We start from the raw sequence: 19,242 nt of genomic DNA, 5'->3' as shown, positions 1-19,242 counted from the left end.
ACCAACTCTGAATGAGCCTAAAGAAAACTGTAAGACATGATTCCGATGCCAATAGAGATAAGCGGGGCGAACAATAATACTGTCTTGAATCTCAAGAAAATGCTCAGCATAGAAGGCCATCTCATTTTGTAGAGCTCTTGGGGGATTACTTTAGGTAGTGGTAATGTACCGTCTTGAATCTCAAGAAAATGCTCAGCATAGAAGGCCATCTCAAGTTGCAGACCTCTTGGGGGATTACTTCAGGTAGTGGTAATGTACTATCTGTAAATATCCTGTCTGACATGCTTGTTCAACTCCTGACGTGAGGGGAGAAGATGAGCAGGAGCGTCAAGTGAAAATTGATAAGGAGGAAGACGATCTATATCAATACCAATTGAACCCAACAAAGAGGTGGCCTGGGCGTACCAACAACGAGACCTAGTAGAGGTGTTAGATCTCAAAATCTCAACAGAAGAATAGTATGCCAGATGAGTCTCTGTGCCAGTCAACACTTGACTCCATAAAACCACGAAGCCGATGAAGAAACCAAATCAAGTCAAAAATGGTGGCAAGTTTGAGAGGATGAGCTCCTAACTTAGCTAAAACAATACTATGAGGGGTGAGTCTATGACATCTTATGATACGTTGTAGCATCAACATCTGAACCCTCTCTATAGAAGCCCAATCAAAAGCAATAAGAGAAGGCCCCCTAACCACCGAGCCATAGAGAATTGTCGGATGAACCAAGGAGTCCAAAAGGGACAACTTGGATGAAATATCCTGGAAACGATGCCCGAAGCATTGTTTTTCTGGCAAAGCTAGATAACCCATGCGCTTATTAACTTTGGATTGAATAACTGGTCTCAAGCTAAAGCGCAACCTCGAAAACTTCACACCGAGATACATATAGGAGGACGTAATCTCAACCTCTTGACCTTGAGAGAAGAAATGAAGATGAGAGGTCTTTAAACAGTTAAAGACCATAACCCGAGTCTTAGAGAAATTAACCACAAGTTGCCGCTGATCACAAAAGAAAGCCAAACCATCAAACAGTCTCCGCAAGCTATTGGGGGAAGAGGCCAAGAGAACCACATCATCAACAAAAAGGAGAATGGAGATCAAAACCTGATGCAAATAGCACCTATCTCCCGGTTGGGAGTTCACAAGGAAATCCTCCAACTCATCAATATACAAACCAAACAGAGTAGGAGAAAGAGGACAACCCTGCTTCACCCCAATGGTGCTTTGAATCGGAACAGAAAAGCCCTCCGGAGTCCTAAGCCTACCGGTTACCCTCTCATAAAGCTTCATAATAGCAGTGTGCAACATATTTGAGATCCCAATCTTCTGAAGTCTTTGTTATAAGGCCAACCTAGGAATAGAATCAAAAGCCTTACAGAAGTCCACAAAACAACAATATATTTTTTGAGAGCGGTGCCTAGCCTCCTCAATGATAGCTCACAGGGTGGAAACATGATCCATAGTCTGATAGTTTGCTCGAAAACCAGCTCGCCCTTTAGCTCTATAGCCTCTTCTGTCAAGCCCACTAGATAACATGGTGTTCAGAGTAGTGGCATACAGTTTGGCAAAAGTATGTCCGATCATAATAGTTCTATAGTTACCTGGATCGGAAGCAGGCCCAAACTTATGAATAGGGTAAACCACATGTCTAGGCCAGGACTTAGGAAACCCAGTGCAAACCACTCTAAAGAGTGTAGGAAGGTAAGATCCAACAACCGAAGCACCAAGTTTGAAAAGTTTTGCCTGGAAACCTTCTTCATCTGCTGCTCTGCTGCATCTCAAAGATCTGATGGCCTCAATAATATTGGAGTAGGAGAACAAATGGCAGTATGGAAGTGGAGTGGAGTGAAGAGGTGGCTGCCCAGGAATGTCGTAAATCGTAATGATATGGGAGGTCAAAGAGTGGTAGTCGAGAGTGGAGGACAGGGGGAGCATCGAGGGAAAAGGGTACGCCAAAAGATCTGAGGATTCTGAATAAGCGCGGAGCAAAGCGTTCTACACTGAAAAGAGGCAAAAGAACACTTCTTGTGGCGAAGAAAACAGAGGTATGAAAGGCGCAGATGGGTGAAGGCAGGAGACTGAGTCTCAAAGTCGATGCGAACAGAGCGATGGAAAGCTTTTCAATCAGTATCAATCCATTTATTCATAGGACAAGTATTCTAACACTTAGCTCCGAGAGAGGGAGGGGAATGGCAAGGAATAAAAAGGAGAGCAGAATCCTAGATGGCAGAGGCAAGTGAATCAAACATGTCAGAGGCAGCGACTCACTAAAGCTAGCAGGTGTCCATAAGTCTCCTAAGGTGGTAAATAAAAAGCTCACCATTGCTCTCGAGGTAATGAAATCGAGTAGGAAAGGAGACGGTATCAATCGGGTAGTGAGAAGACTGAAAGAAGTGCGACAGGTGGGGTGAAACGCAAATAGAAATGCTAAGAAGAGCATGATAAGCCAAGGGGAGATGCGAAATGGTGAAATTGCGAATGGAAGAAGTGAAGGAATGAGAGGAAATATTTGCAATGACTTTTGTTTGTCCTACTTTAGAAATGGGAATGCTCTTAACCAGAGCGTTGATGAGGCCATTATTGAGTTTTCCATCACCATGAAAGACCCGGGCTAGTTTTGAATATCCGGTTCAACTACCTTAACAACCATGAGAGCAGTAAAACCCCTTTCAACACTTTATCCATCAATTCCTACATACATTTACCTAGCTAACAGATTGATTTTTCTGTCCTACTCCTATATGCAACTAAAAATAGGAGAAAGAAAGATACGACTGAAACCTCAGTAACTCTCAGATTACCAACAACCATTAAGGCTCAATGTCATATTGAACTTAATGATTCACACTTTGCCATATCCCAATTTATCAAAACATAGAAAGAAACATGCAATGCAATGAATAACAAATTTGATTATAACTTTCAAGACTCAGTTATCTCAGCAACAGGGGGAAAATTGACCCCAAAATTTGCCGATCCTTTCATTAATTTTTGAAGTATTACATATAGGCTGTTTAACTTCCGGCCGTTACAAAGGTTACAAGTTTCAAGAAGATAGAAGGGAAACCAAAAATAGAAAAGGTGACACTTGTCAGGCTGGAAAAAAGTAATGATTAGGATTGGGGAACTGAAGTGCTTTGGCTTCCATCGTCGGTCTTGATGGAGCCCAATTTTTTGCAAAATTCAAGGCCTCCATTTTTAAAATAATGTTGGAGATCTGATGGTGTATTGCCATTAATTACAAACATGAACAAAAGAGATACATAGCATGGTATCGCAAGGACAATTTTTATCAGTTATAATCAAGATTCGTTGAGCAACAGTTCACACAACAATCACAAAGTTCCGATATATATGTTTGGTCTCAAACAGTGACAAATAGTTTGTGACACTATAGTTATCAACTCATAGTCCACAAAGATTAGTGGTGAAGATTCAAAATTAAAACATACATATGATAGCCCACCAAAACCAAAAATGATGAATCATAAAAATGAGCTATCTGCGGTGACAATTCCAGAATGAATCAAATATGAAATCAATAGCAAATAAGGTTGCACAGAATAGTTTTGATGAAAAGACTTCACAATTTTATGAATAGATGCAACTGGCGAGTGTTGTACCAGATTCAACAACTTCTATACTGTCATCATGTGTATATGCACATGGAGGACCAAACATCATCTATAGACCCGATATAAGAGTGTATGCTATGAAAAGTTAGAGTTTGCAAGGTCGTCCATACCTGTAAGATGCAGTTAATGAAGTCAGTGGCAAAACTTTGTGTAATAACCTTGTTTGGTTATAGCTTAAACAAACATCAATTGTCTGGTTATAATAATACTATAACCTGCTAAAAATGGGGACATTACACTTTGAAGGCAATAATACTATAAATAATGACAGCGTATCGCCAGTAGTGGAAGGAAATATACGTTAGTAGCATTGTATATGAAATTCAGAAGGTGGGGGATCTAGAAGAAAGTTGAACAATCAACGTTGGTGTCCCATCAAATGGAAATCCGCCAAACATTGAATATGCAATCCCATCAGAAAACAATTTTTGTAAGTATGCCAAACCATTCCAAAACAGTGACTATACATGAGCTGTAACAAAGGTGTGGGGTTCAAATCTATATAGATTATCGAACAAATATATGGACCAACGATGAAGTTATGAAACCATGTTCCAGGATATAGATGTTGTTATTCATACATGACAATATTTGGAGTTTTATTATAGGTATTTGATCAAATTTAAGTTCCAAACGTCAAACTTGCCAAATGTACAGATCGAATTAGAAGACGGAAGGGAAAAATCAATAAAATTAACACGTCATTCCAAACATTAACACAGAGATTTGAGAAATATTAAAACGGCGTGAATGACAAAGTTTATCGAGGTCATTATTTTTAATTACCTTGAGTTGGGTCATCGCCGAGTAATAATTTTATCTTACTTAAAAAAAAGTATATGACTTTTCATTATGAAAGGTAATGTCCTTTTATATATAAAGATATATAAGAAGAAACAACAAGACATATTCGAGCATTCATATTCTGTAGAAGAACTATTTTATATCTTCTTGTAAGGTCGAATAAGGAGCTTAAAATGACTTTGTAATATAAATTCATATATTTTATTTTAATAATAAAATAAAAGGTCTTTTGTTTATTTTTAAGTGGCACAGAGATTTAAACTGTAGATGATTCGTCCTTTATAATCATTTTTCAAATTTTGTATACAATTTAAATGTTAGATAAGTGGACACGGTCATTTAGCATCTTAAATTCGATCATCACATATATTGTGAAATATTTAGTTGTTTTCGTATCTGTGTCCAGTTTGTCTCCCTACTAGAGGAGTTAAAGTTCAATCTAGACTAATTTAATATTGCATATATATATTTGATCTGCCGCATCTTGATTATTTAATTGTTGGTACTATAAGAGCCTAGAACATTATAAAGTTGTACATAAAAATCTTCACTGAAGTTGACTTTATTGCCCGAATGAGTAGAGGTGTTGGTCTTTATTATTATTGAAGTTAGAAAATCTATATCTTCCTTCATACAAACCTCAAATCTATTGTTAGACCCTTATACAATTCATTCAATTCAAACACTCAAACATTCAATTTTGTTTTCATCGAGTTCAAAGACCTTGCTAGCCAAAGAACTCCAAATCCTAAATTCGGTTTAGAAAAGCTCTGAACCAAGTGATCAGGTTTGAGGAGGTCTACCCACCTAGGTGTAGTGGAGCCTGAAGTGCAAGGGAATCAAGGTGATTCTTGTTCGTTGGCCATAATTGTGGAATCCTATTGGAAAAGTGGTAATCTCTTGGATTTCCAATTTGTGGTTTTGGGAATCAACAAGTTGTTGTGGTCTCTTCCTGGCTCAATTTGTGTCCTTTAATTGCCCCAATGATGGCTGCAAGATCCTCGGCATCAGGTATTGACACGTTGTCTAATCGGATCATCCAAAAGTCGTGATCGACTTAACTTTTTCCCAGGTGCTCTTATTCTACGACGATAGGGACGATTGCTCCCATTACTAACCGGAAACACACCAAATTCTCCTTTAGGGGCTTCAACTGTGGTATAGGTAGAAGAAGCTGGTACGGAAAAACCCTCTGTATAGAGTTCAAAATGGTGGATTGAGGATTCCATGGAGAGTTTCATTTGGCATCGTGATGGGGGACATAGCTTATGATCATCGGCTTTCACCATGCCATCGGGCATTTGATTAAGACATTGCACAATGATTCTCAGACTCTGTCACATCTCTTCGATGCAGATACAGTAGCGATCATAGAAATCTCCCCTGGTACCCACGGGTATGTCAAAATCTGATTGGTCATGGGCATCGTAAGGTGCTGCTTTTCTCAAATCCCAGCATACTCCCGAACCTCTTGGCATTACACCACTAAATCCCCAATCCTTGGCCTGCTGTGCAGTGACAGTACCAATATCCACTAATCGTTGTTTTCGGATACGGTTGCCGGTTAACATCTCTTCTGATTCGTCAATACGAGAAGCGAATTGTCGTGTAAAGTCGTAAATATCTTCGCATAAGCCAAGAGGCAGATCTTGTGCCACTCCACCTGGTCGTATGTAACTGGCATGCATCCTGGCTCTCGAGACTCTCTCATAGAATTCCAACAATTTCTCCTGCTCCTCAAAAGCCCACAGGAACGGGGTTAATGCTCCCACATCCATAGCATGAGTGGTTAGAGCAAGTAAATGATTCAAAACTCGAGTGATTTCGCGAAATGACACTCGTATATATTGAGCCCGTACTGGTACCTCACAATTCAAAAGTTTCTCTACGGCTGAAGAATAAGCGTGTTCCTGGGCCATCATAGGAACGTGAATAGGGTCGACGACAGAATTGCCGGGTCCGAAGGTCATTTAGGCTTTAGGTCGATCGGGAGATAGCATTCATGCACCAGAAGACCAATGGGTCTCCAGTCGACTATCCATTCTTCTCGTATCCCCCTCCTCTCCCTCCTAAGGGAGAGTACCATCAGGTACTCGCTGAATCCAAAATCGAGCCTCACCCTGCATGCATGCCTACCAAAATGATCCTGATCCTGATCCTGACCCTTACCTTAGAATAGTGGGGGTGGGGATGGCGGTGGGGGGCCGGGGGTATGCATGCAAGGGGTAGGGCATTCTTCCGGATGAGGTTTGTCTCCCCTATAGAAACAATGGGCGCTCAGCCTACTATAGCTATAGAAAGGCGGTTTTCTCGGAGCCTCCCCCACCCCCCCCAAAGAATAGTTCTATTCCCTCTGCACCACTGCCGACATTAATAAAGAAACCTGCTAGAATAATAACTATGCCCCTGCACCACCCCTGCTATGCCCCCCACCCATGGGTATGCAGGGTGGCCCCTACTATTCTAAGGATCTGCCTATAAAATGGTAGGGCAGGGGGATCTGCCCATTTCCTACAATAATAAAGGGCTAGGCACCATCTGCCCCATAAAATTGTAGGGCCCTGGCCTAAAATTCTATGGGTTGATGCTTCAGGCCCTATAGAATAATCTGTTTAGGGACCATACCTACCTAAAATGATAGGGCCCCTACTATTATATTCCCGCCCCTAGCCCCTAGCCTAAAATTTTATGGCCTATAATTTTATGGGGGGGACCCCTTTTATGGCCTATCCCTATAATTTTATGGGATGGGGGGGACCCCGACATATGGGTATGTGGTGTCCTATCCCTAGCCTAGCCTAGCCTAGCCTATAATTTTTAGGTTTAGGTTAGGTTAGGTATGGTATGGGATGGGGGGGACCCCGGCATATGGTATGGGCCCTACCCTACAATAATCTATTTTAGGGCCTACCCTACCCTACGTTACTATTATATCTAGCCAGCCAGCCATCCTATCCATCCCCGCGCATATTATTGTAGGCTGGGTATGGGCGCATATTATTGTAGCCTATAGAAACAATGGGGGCAGACCCTAGAATTTTATAGGCTAGGGCTAGGGGGGGACCATACCATACCTACCTAAAATTATAGGGCTAGGGAGGGCTAGGGCTAGGGTAGGGCAGGGGCCCGCCCACCTAGAGAATAGTAGGGGCCTGCAAAGGATCTGCCTGGTAGTGCAGGGGGGCCCTAGCCCTATCCCTATAATTTGAAGGGAAGGTAAGGTAGGGCCCGTAGGAGGTTGGGGTGGCCCTCTATTCTATTGTTGGCGGGGCCCCTACTATTCTAAAGGGGTAATCTACCTCTGCATGCACCGCCCTTTATTATATTATTCCATTCCATTAAATAGTAGGGTAGGGTAGGGTAGGGGCCCCGCCTTTAGAATATTAGGGAGTAGCCTATTATTGCCTATTATTTTATTGCGCCCCTAGCCCCCTAGCCTAAAATTTTATGGGCCCTACAATAATCTCCCTACTATTCTAAAGGCGGGGCCTACTCTAGTATTATATCCTATCCATCCCCAGACCCCTTTTATGGCCTATCATTTTATGGGGGCCCCTAGCCTAAAATTTTATGGGTATGGGAACCCCTTTTATGGGTATGGGGTAGGGAGATTATTGTAGGGGATATATTGCGGTGAATGCATGCAGAGGGCCCCTACTATTCTATGGTCTATCTGCCGGGTGGGAGGGAATGATGGGGGGGAGCCTAAAATTGCTATGGGATTGGGGGGGGTGGATATAGAATAGAAGGCGCCTAATTTAGAACCCCCAGCGAGAAAGGCCCCTTATGCCTTACCCCTTACCCCTTACCTTACCTTACCTTACCTTATAATAGTAGGGGTAGGGTAGGGCTATAGTAGGACTAATAAAGTGTCGGGGCCCACCCTGCAGCCCTATAGTTAGTTGGCCCTGCCAAATTGAGAAAGGTAGATTATTGTAGGGCAGTGTTCATGGGGAATTATAGCTATAGTGCCGGGGGGCTCACCCCTCGACTTCCTCCCCCTACTAGTCTTCTGGAGCATAAATGCACTCGGCCGACGCCAGGAGGCCGAGGGGTTCGCTACGCCCACACCTCGATCGATCAAGAGTACCCTAGCCCTCTGCAACGTCAGTCAAGTCCCCAACCTTCGGACCGTTCCTTACTTCGGGCTTCACATCGCATGCACAAGTGCTCTTTGAACCATGCAATAAGGTCACCCATAACACAGCTCTCCCACTCGACGGATCCCCCATCTATTCCATTACATGAGATTGGGGCCACTTCTCTTCCAGGGGAGTGACGACTATCTATAGTCCTCTTAAAAACAAAAAGAAGGAGATCCCGAAAGAAACACTCGACCCCCTGTACGCACCACCTTGGCCCCCTCCCTTAGAAGATAAATGTAGGGGGTAGGGGGTAGGGCTAATCTACAACTAGAACTAGTTAATCTATCTTTGCCATACTATGCCCCCCATCCAACCCCACACACGCCCCAGCTGAATAATCTGCAATAATATGAATAATATGTTTAGGGGACCCCAACCATACCATAAAATTTTAGGGCTAGGGCTAGGCTAGGGAGGGCCCATACCATAAAATTATAGGGTCTGTTTAGGGGAAAATACCATACCTAAAAATTCTAGGGCCCCAAATAGATTATTCTAGGGTAGGGGCATGCAGGGGCCATAGTATTGTAGGGCCACATGAACACCTACCCTCCTCCCCCTACCCCTACGAGGCCCTACCGCCTTTCCCCTCTATTTTAAAGGGAGGGGATTATTCCCTACCCAGGGATTGCCCTACTATTATAAAGAGACCACCCACCCCTGCATGAGGAGGTAGAGACGGAGGCGGCCTAGGGGGTGAGCCCCCTCCTTTCTACTCACCCGACAAACTGTAGAAAGCTATACTAGAATTTTGCAACCTCGTAGGGCCTCTAGCATAGAATAGTAGGGGCCCACCCTGAATGCACGACAAAGTAACAAGAATCGGAATCGGCAAAGCCGAATCAAATCGTGAATCGGCCATGAATCGGAATCGAATCGGCCATGAATCGGAAAATTAAAAAAACCTTTGAAATTTAGTAACTTATTTCATAAACCCTTTATCGCTGATTTGATTCACCGATTCACAAAAAATCGTTTGGCTTGAATCGAATCGCCGAATCGCGTGAATCGCATGAATCGCCGTGATTCTTGGAACTGAGCCCTACGGCCGGAAACGGGGGTGAACCGCTCGTCCTCCGGAGGACTGCATGCATGCAGAGGGCCCCTATCTCTCTATGGGGGTCGGTCATTTATGCGCTTGCTGTTGGGTCGAGGGCGACACCCTATCCACCTATCCGCCGGAAGAACGCCCCCCACCGCCAAGCCGGCCCCCACCCGGGAACTACCAGAGTTGATAGTAGGGAACCCCCTGCCTGCAGGGTGGGGGAGAATGGTAGGGGAAGGCAGGGGGGTGGGGTTGGGGGAGAGGGCAACTATCCAAACTATCCATAGTAGGGGGGGGCATTTATGCTCTCTCCCGCCCCTTTCCCCCCCTATCACTACTGAGAAGGCTCGCCCTACGGGCGCCCAGTCTGCTTGGGGAAGCAGAGGACCCCTAGGGCGGTTGGGTCGAGGAGGGAGAAGAACTCGACTCAACCTTAGCCCCCCACCACCCCTCTTCTATAGTTCCCTATTGCCGCCCGCCCCACCGGGGGGGGCGAGGAACTTTAGCCCCATACCCACCATAAAATTGTAGGGGGGGTCCGGGGATGGATAGGATATAATAGTAGGGTAGGGTAGGGCCCATCCTATTATTTATAGGCCATAAAATGATAGGGGGCTAGGGGGCCCCTACTATTATATTGGCGGGGCGCAATAAAATAATAGGCCCCTAGCCTATAATTTTATGGTATGGGGGACGACGGTTCTGTAGTGTTCGTTGGAGAAGCTCGAATTCCATCCCTTCTTTCGTCACCCCATTCTGCGACCCATTTCATTGTATCCGTCCGTATGAGGACCTCCTTCCCTTCTGTCCACTCTCCGTTCACACGGGAAACAAAGTGGAAGGGTAGGCAGTAGGTACCACGAGCCCTCTGTCCCACACATCCAGAAGTGTAGTTCACCGGTTCCACCGAATGCTCCTATCTCTCGGCAAAGACCGTGTGAGTGTGCGGTTATGCCCGCCAATGCCAGTAGTGCCAGTTCCTCGAGCTTGCTTCAACATGCCTCTCGATTTCTTCGGGAGCCCTGCCCCCTTTACCCCCCCAGCCAATATGTTGTAGGGCCTTTGATAGGTATAGGTATGGGTATAGGTAGGTCGAGCGGAAGACCTCTGCATGCAGCCGGAAATGACCTGACGTCTGCAGTGTGAATCCCTCCCATCCGCCCTCTGCATGCATCCCCTCTATGGTGCACTCGCTTTGGATCTCTGACACACAAGGGAGCCCTATTAAATTGTAGGGGAAAAAAACCAATCGATCATTCCGCATCCCGCATTCACGCCGTTCCACTGCCGCTCGAGGAGTTGTAGATCGAGCCATCTCTATATGACATGCTATTGTTGCCGCCATCTTATATGTGTCACTTAGTCATTTCTGCCTCGTTGTTGTCGCCGCCATCTTATATGTGTCACTTAGTCAGATAGAACTTACAACTTTTTCGCTACTTTTGCAAGCATCTCGTCCTTGGCTATCAACTTGTGGAGATCAGAGGCTTGGAAGTTGATGGGGCGTACCAACTCATCAATGAAGTCTTGGTAGGTAGTTTTAATATGCCTCACATTGACCATATGCGTGTTTGGTAGGTAGTTTTCATATCCGTGTGTACAAGCATTGATTAATACATTTTCTTACTGCTTAATTGTACTAAAGAGTGTCAATAATATACATGATAATACCCATATTGGTTTCAATCAAGGTCATTAGCTATTTCTGTAATGTTCCCATTTTTGCTAGTATTAGAGTTCGAGAGAGTAGCCTATTATTGTGATCCTCATAGGCTAATGATTGTGGATAGAGGGTCTTCTGAGGCAGTGGCTTGGCTTGGGAGGGTCTTATCTTTTCCACAATTTAGTAAGTTACAGGCTGGTCTTCCTTTGGCTTAGATCGGACTTCATTTGGGCTTAGTTTTGTGTACTTACTATTTGTGATAAGTTGGGTGTTGATTGAGATGGACTCTTTCTATTTTTGGAAAGTGCATTTGGTCACATGGAGAAATAATAGGTGTAACTCCTATTTCAAACGACATATTTAAATGATGAGTATTTTGGGAGTTATAATATTTTTAGTGGCCAAATTATTATTAGATCAATAAATGACTTATTATAAAGTTATAATTTAACTTTATAATATCACTTTAGTTGAGGGTTGAGTCATCATTGGAAGGGGCCATTTATTTCATTAATATTATGCCTAAGCCAAGTATTAAATGTTGCCAAAAGAGTTAAGTTGGAAAGTTTCAAGAGTTGAGTTCTTTTGGGAAACTTCCACAATTTCAGAAGTTGAGATCTTTTGAAAACTTTCACAATTTCAGAAGTCGAGTTCTTTTGGAAAGTTTTGTCAACAAAGGCATTATAAATATGAATTCATTTCATTGGGAAAAACACACTTGGATATTTATTTCTTTTGTTGCCTTTGTGGCCTTCTCTGAGGTTCTGAATTTTGTTGCCCTTGCTGAAGTATAAGGGTTTCAAGCTGAGAGGTATTTTGAATCACTGCTGGGGTATAGTGATTTGATTGTCAATTTGGTTGAATCTCCTTCTGTATTTATCTGTGGCTAGGGGATATTGTTGTAGCTGAAGATTTTGAGGTGATATTGTGAAGTCAGCGATTTCCCGGCTGTTCATTTTGTAGCTGGGAAGACAGTGTTGAATTTGTCATTGAATTACATTTAAATCTGGAGACTGTTATGATTTGCTGGTGTCAAAGAATTCTGGGACAATTTCTCTGCAATTTGGCTTGGACAGATGGTGTCTTGTTTGCACCTGCAGCTGGGCAATTTCTTCTATAATTTGGGTTCACCTACCCTTGTAAATCCTTGCCACTTTTCTCCTGCATTTGGAGCTGCATTCTGAAGTAATCTGGGTGGTGTTTACAGTCCATACCAGTCAGCCTGCAACACTGGGATTTGGGCAGACCTGCATTAGAATATTGGAGGTTTTGTTATTGTGGAATCAAGATTTGTGAATGGATATTACAGGCCTGCAATCAGAATTGGGAGCCTATGATTGATTTGCTGGAGGCCACGATCTGCTCACAGAAGCTTCACATGGACACTGGAAGGAGTTCTTAGGGAATGTTGGAGTACCAGTTTCATTCATTGTAACTATTATTGTTCTTTCCAGCCTGTAGCCAACTAAATGAAAATTTCATTTGATCTCTGTAAGAGCATATATGCGAATTAAAGAGCTTTGAATAATGCATTGCAAGTTAAAGTTTAGTAAGTGCATTGCTTTATTCATTTTAGTATTTTGGATTTGCTATTGTCGCCTGGCTGCTCACTCTTAGCTATATCAAAAGAAATCAGAGTTGATGATACAGAGAAGAGAGAAACAAATTTACGCACAATTGTTTTAGCTGAGTTGTGTATGTGAAATTAAAATTTGAATAAGTTCAAGAGAGGGCATAGCATCTGGTTATATAAATAAGCTGATGTCTCAAACAAAACTATCATTCAGCATTTCAGTGGAGTAAGGATTGCTTGCCAAATGTTCGACAAAATGTCAAACAACTGCTCTTTGTAGGAAAATTGTATGTATCTGAGCTATAACCGGCTAGGGGTTATTACAGTGGTATCAGAGCACACTTAGAGTTTTTACAATTTTGACCAAGACCCTATCCAGCATATAATTCAAAGTACTATGAAACTGAATATTGCACATAAATTGTTTCACTACTTATCTGATACCATGTTAGTTCTGCAATTTTAATTTATTTACTGGGCCAATCTTAAATCTAGACAAAGATCAAAACCTCAAACATTTAGAATTTTATTCTCCATTAATACTTGAAGGAGTTCCAAGCATATCATAGACCAAAGCCTTCCCGATGTCTTGTATGTGCTGATGGCTCCTTTCTAAATCATTTCGTATGTCAAATCTGTTTAAGTGATCACTGCCCATCATAATCGATTCCATCTCTTAAGATTTCTTAACAGGAGTATATTAAATAATTCTAATTTGATTTTCCAGACTATTTGCGCCTCTTCAATAATCATTGTTCTTAATTTTGTTTATGATTAATGTTAATCTTTGTCAATGCATCACTGTTGTCTTTTCAAAATTGTATGCTTCTAAACTGATCGCTATCATTTTTATTTTCATTTCATAGCAGCATAACCTGATCTCAAGCATTGCACAATCAGTTAGCAAGCAGCATATAACCAATCTAAGAATTGAAATTCATTTTTATTGCTATTATGTGCCCTGTAATCAAAAGGCATGTTTGAACTCTTATCAAGTGTCACAATGGCTTCGATATATATGGGTTTGATCCTGAAGATATAAAGACAACATATTTTGGTATTATCAATTCTCATAACCCTTCTGTCTCAATAAAGCCAACATAATGTTTCTTTCTCCTTGTCTGAATGGTCCAGTGAAGAATAAGATATAGAATGTTCCGTCTATTATTTTTTTAGCAAACTGCATATGCAGTTTAATAGCGAATTGATAGTCACAAGAGACACATTCCTTAGCACATCATAGAACAAATATGAGATCTCCATTTGTATATGATTAGCAATCACCTGCATTCATTCCACGACAACCATTTATCGAACCCCAAAACTATTAAAGTTCATAGTAGCAGTTAAATGACAAATATTCTACAAGAACATTAATTGCCAGCAACAATGGAATAATGTATAGAATGACAATAAAATTCATGTATAGGCTCGGAATAATGTTAATGGCACAAATATATCAATCCTTACTACTGCCGACACAACTCAGATATATCGGAACCCACCAATCTCACACTCTATTTTATTGAGTCATGTTTATATTTGGTGCTGATGATTTATCTTCCTGAAAGGTCTGCTCCACAGATTATTTTCTGCAGGCACAAATATAGAAGTCGATGCTTTGATAGCTTCCTGAAATAATTTAATTTCAACTTATTCTGCAGAGACATCAATAGCTCAATACAATCTATGTGTATTAGCTAAAACAGTGAACCTCATACTGCCAATAGTGTGCAGACATGTCAGAACTCATGGATCATTTGCCAGTAGTCTTTATCATCAAATTACTTCAGAACATAGGAGCTGCTCAGCACTAGAAAGATCCCTAAGATTGAACTACTCAGATGCCATGTTAAAGTTTGATCAGAATTAGATTTGGGAAATTTTAATTTTAATTTTTGTTTCATAGATGCAAAATGTATTGGTTTCCACTTGAGATGGTATGATATATATCTGCTGTAACTTGTAATAACACTTATTGTCTCTTTATATCATATACGTATTCATTGAAAGAGTAACTTGAAAAACACAGATATCATATACATATTAATTGAAGAGTAACTTGAAAAACACAGAAATCAATAAGTGTTATTACAAGTCACAGCAGTTGTATATCATACCATCTCAAGTGGAAAACAATACATTAAGCATCTAGGAAACAAAAATCAAAATCAAAATTTCCCAAATCTAATTCTGATCAAACTTTAACGTAGCAGTAGTTTATGACAAGGACTTTAGAATTTAATCAAATATTTATTCACAAACCCAATTCCACGGGTAGTCTAAACATCATCCACAACAAAATCCACGGTGGAACTAAGTCTTGATAAGCCAAGAAAATGTATAGTCTGAGATTATTCTTCTTAATCATAGTTTGATTGAAGGAAGGAAGACTACACTTATGCTAAGACTCAGAAAAATATTTCCAAGGCCAAAATACCTTCTGTGTTGGAACTTTAGACTTTGGGGAAATATTAAATTTCAGACATAAATCTCACAATTATTTCTCTTCAAAGTCGGTTCGAATATTTTTCCCTAAAACAATTCACTGCCCCTTATGTAACTTGTCTCCGAAGACAAAAAAAACTCTGATGAAAATATGGGATAATTTTTTTTTGATAGAACTCCATAGGATGGCATGATTTGTTTTGCTCTGATACCATTGTAATATCCCACTCGATATTTTTCCCAATTTCTTCACAGATAGTTTTCAGAAATACAACAAAGGATTTATGCAATAATAACCAGCAAAAAAGACTCATAAAAATACTTCAAAACTCGTTATTGCATTTTAAATCAGCAATACAGTAACATAAAATAGAAATCCCATCTTACAAACAACAACAGTCAGATTGGAAACACATAGAAATGAACTTGTAAGTCCAAAAGTGAAATCTGCTGTGAATTCACCACTAGTCGATGTTGAACCGGGTTTGCGTCCAATTCACCATGAGAAGCCTAAAGGAGTTGCATCCTCAGGTTCTGAATATTGAAAGAAAAGCTTCCACTTTGTCAAAGAGAAATCTCAAACAATATCCAAGTCCAAGCATAACCCAAATGAATGAAGTTTTCATCTATTATTGCCCAAACAATGACTCTTCAGCTTCCCTCACTGTCTCCTTGTCTTCTTGCCAATTTGTTTCTTATTAACCCTCGTATAGTATTAAATTGACTTTAATAATTCTACATCTATTCCTCCGTAAGTCAATTTTAGTATATATTTGAGTTGGCCTATTAATTCTTTAATGTCCTAGAAAAAGGGACATTGCATAATTTGGTTGGAAGTAGTTGATATGACTTGTGATAACCTACATATCACACCATTTGAACTGAGTGAAGGTCCACAGTAAGGAGGAACCTTGAGATTGTCTCATCTGATCACACAATCCATATACATTGTTTAGCATATGAGCATCCTTACTCTCGAGAGTATTCAATGTTTGGTGTTTCATCTTAGAATACTATGTATTTGATCAACAATACCATTGTTAGGATTGATTCCTCAACTTTACAACTCTCAAGGACTATTTGTAATCAAACACTTGTCATAGAAAGAGAAAAAAAAAAATTGTTACAAAATGAATAATGCAATAATGAATCAAGAAAAACACTATAAACAACCCTAGAGAACCTTAGATGACAATAAATGAAGATCACGATGTCTTCATCCTATGACTTGAGACACAAAAATCATGACTTACATAAGATTAATATGCTACTGTAAAAGGGACATAAACAATAATACAATTAATTAGGTAAATACCCTTTTACTCTAAAAAAAACTCTAGTGTGATGATTCTTTGTTAGTCTTTCATTGCTTAATAGTTGCAAATTTGCAACGACTATTTCTTTATCAGTTGAGAACAAAAAGCTAATTTAGTCTTCTAAATATATGCAATAACTATTTATCTTTCAATTCAAAACACAGGACTAATTTTGTGCTAAAAAATCCTTGAAATTAGTGTACTAAACTTTCATTGGACCAAATTTAAGTTGGATGAAAAGTTTATGTTTTTGCAAGTTCTACAAGTGACTTGAGAGTATACACATCAGAAGAGCAATTTATATTCGAATAATTATAAGAGTATTAATTTGGTTACATTCTTCTGTCTTTTCTGAATGACATCATCATCCTCAAATATGATTTTCTACAGGTCCCAATTGTTGAAGTTAATGCTCTGATGAGGACTCTGAAGGCCAGGCCTCCATTGTATCCAGTAAGTGTATATTGTGTTTTTTTGGCATCTATGTGCTTTTTAAGATGCCGTTGTTTGCCCGTGAATAATGTCCAAGTCTTTCAATGAACTGCTTCTGTTTAACTCATTTCTTTTCCTTTCCTCCCTTGTGTTTCGTTGGTGGGGAAGTCTGCTTACCTTGGGAAAATTGTAAACAAATTTAAGAATTAACATGAACAGATTTCCACAATCATTTATAGTAGAGAGATGCATATTCTGGATTCAATTGTGTGCCATATTGTTGCATCAACGTGTCGAGTCACACTCAGTGATCCATCGTTAGGATGAGAAGAGATAGACAAGATAAATGATTTGTTGCTGACCAATCAGAGTATATATATAAGTATGCCAAAATTTGAGAAAAAGAAGGGCACAAAGATCAAGATAACATGGGGTCAATGAAGAGAAAGAAAAGAGGTTAGAAAAAGAAAAGAAAGCTAAAAGTTGATAGGACAACAAAAAATAAGGAAATAGTAATAAAGATAAAAAATAAGAATGATAATGGTGATAATAATAATGATGAAGAAGGAGATAACAAAGATCAATAAAAGGACAAGATCCTACAACGGTAAATTGTGAGCCTCTCATCGGGGAGGGATTGGGTTCAAATATACTCACGATTAACACATAATAATAATTAATCTTGATAATAATAAATGAATAATAAATAATCTAGGCTTTGGCCGATTACCTCTAAAAAAGGAAAAAAAAGAAAAAAGGAAAAGAAAAAAAAGCACAAAGATTAATAAAAGAACAAAAAGAAGAAATAATAATAAATGAAGAAGATAACAAGAATAATAATAATAAAGGAACAAGAGAAGAATAATAATAAATAATGAAGAAATAGAATGTTGAAAGCTAACATGAAAACAGATAAGGTGAGGAAATAAAGTGGAGGGAAAGATGACAAAGGAAAGAAAACATTAAAAAGAAAATAACAAAATAAAGAGAAGAGAAAGAACCAAAAATAAAAGAAATGATAAAGAGAAAGTGAAATACCACCAAAGAACTTAATGGAGAGTAAAAGAAAGAAAGCGGACAATAAAACGAGAGAGAAGAAAGACGAAAGCACACTAAGATTAAAAAGATATAAATAATAAAAAGGGGGGTAAGATGACAAGAATAAAAGGGGTGGGGTGGTGGGGAAGAATCAGAGAGAGCTGAGCAAAACATTAAGAAAAAAGAATAAAAAGCAACTAGAAAGGCAACACAAGAAGTAAGAGAGTCTATATGTATTTGCTAATTTATGCTATTACTGATTTTAAGCATGCTAGGATATTTTATATAGTGATGTAAAGTTTTCTTGGCATGTATTTTTATCTCTTAGTTTACATATGATTCTTGTCTGTGAATTGCTATTTTCAATGGGAATGCTGTTTCTCATTTAAGGAATATTTTGACACTGGGATCTACTTGGCATTCATGAAATGTTTTATTTAGTTTGAGTTGGTTCTGTTTGAAAATGGAGTTGTTTTTGGGCTGAACTGAAGCCTTTTGCTACAAATTATTTCATTTACTGCATTTGAGTATTCATTATATTTTAGGTTAAGTTCTTTTTAATGTAATAATCTTTACTGTTTGAGATAAAGGCTTTTCCAGTGTAATTTGTGTTTGATTGTTGTCAATTGCAGATAGCAGGCTCATTGAAAGCAGTCTTCAATTGCCAAGGCCCATTGGATGTTCCCATATTTGTAGGCAGTGCAGTAATTTCAAATAAAAATGATAATGACTTAAATTTGCCTTCCTCTGTTGCATCTGAATCAGTCAGGCTAAATAAGGATTATGGGGCGGTGGCTGCTTTTGATCGTGTTCCATTTTCATATATGTCAGCCAATTTTACTTTTAACACTGATAATTGTGTGAGTTTATATAATACCTTTCTGAAAATTATGGCTGAAAGAAGTTGAATTATGTTGAATTCGATATGCAGGAGGTTAGAAGAATTAGTTATATATAGTTTTTTGTGGAATATTGTTATTATTGACAACCACCTGATGGCATTGAGTTAGTTATAGTGATGCTATTTATGGAATCTATATACTAATAAGCAGCAGATTCTATTTGAATATATCATTATTTAGATGGAGGTTTTTATCTGCCTGGTGCAATTATTCAGTTTTTAAATTGTCTAGAAATTTTTTG

At 39.7% G+C, this 19,242-nt stretch overlaps 1 protein-coding gene across 1 annotated transcript in view; it reads left to right on the top strand.

Annotated features, from left to right (window-relative positions):
• Nucleotides 1–19,242, top strand: part of EMB2410 (embryo defective 2410) — a 279,730-nt gene that overhangs the window by 32,178 nt on the left and 228,310 nt on the right. The window contains exons 7-8 of the mRNA XM_089795541.1: nucleotides 17,020–17,082; nucleotides 18,732–18,959. Of these exons, the coding sequence (XP_089651667.1) occupies nucleotides 17,020–17,082; nucleotides 18,732–18,959 (291 nt within the window). The remainder of the gene's footprint in view (nucleotides 1–17,019; nucleotides 17,083–18,731; nucleotides 18,960–19,242) is intronic.

Source organism: Cupressus sempervirens, chromosome 8 (genome assembly GCF_028749045.1).
Source record: "Cupressus sempervirens isolate cs-2001-9-10 chromosome 8, ASM2874904v1, whole genome shotgun sequence".
NCBI lineage: Eukaryota > Viridiplantae > Streptophyta > Pinopsida > Cupressales > Cupressaceae > Cupressus > Cupressus sempervirens.
The sequence above is the reverse complement of the archived record's forward strand: the minus strand, read 5'-3'. Positions and strand labels throughout refer to the sequence as shown.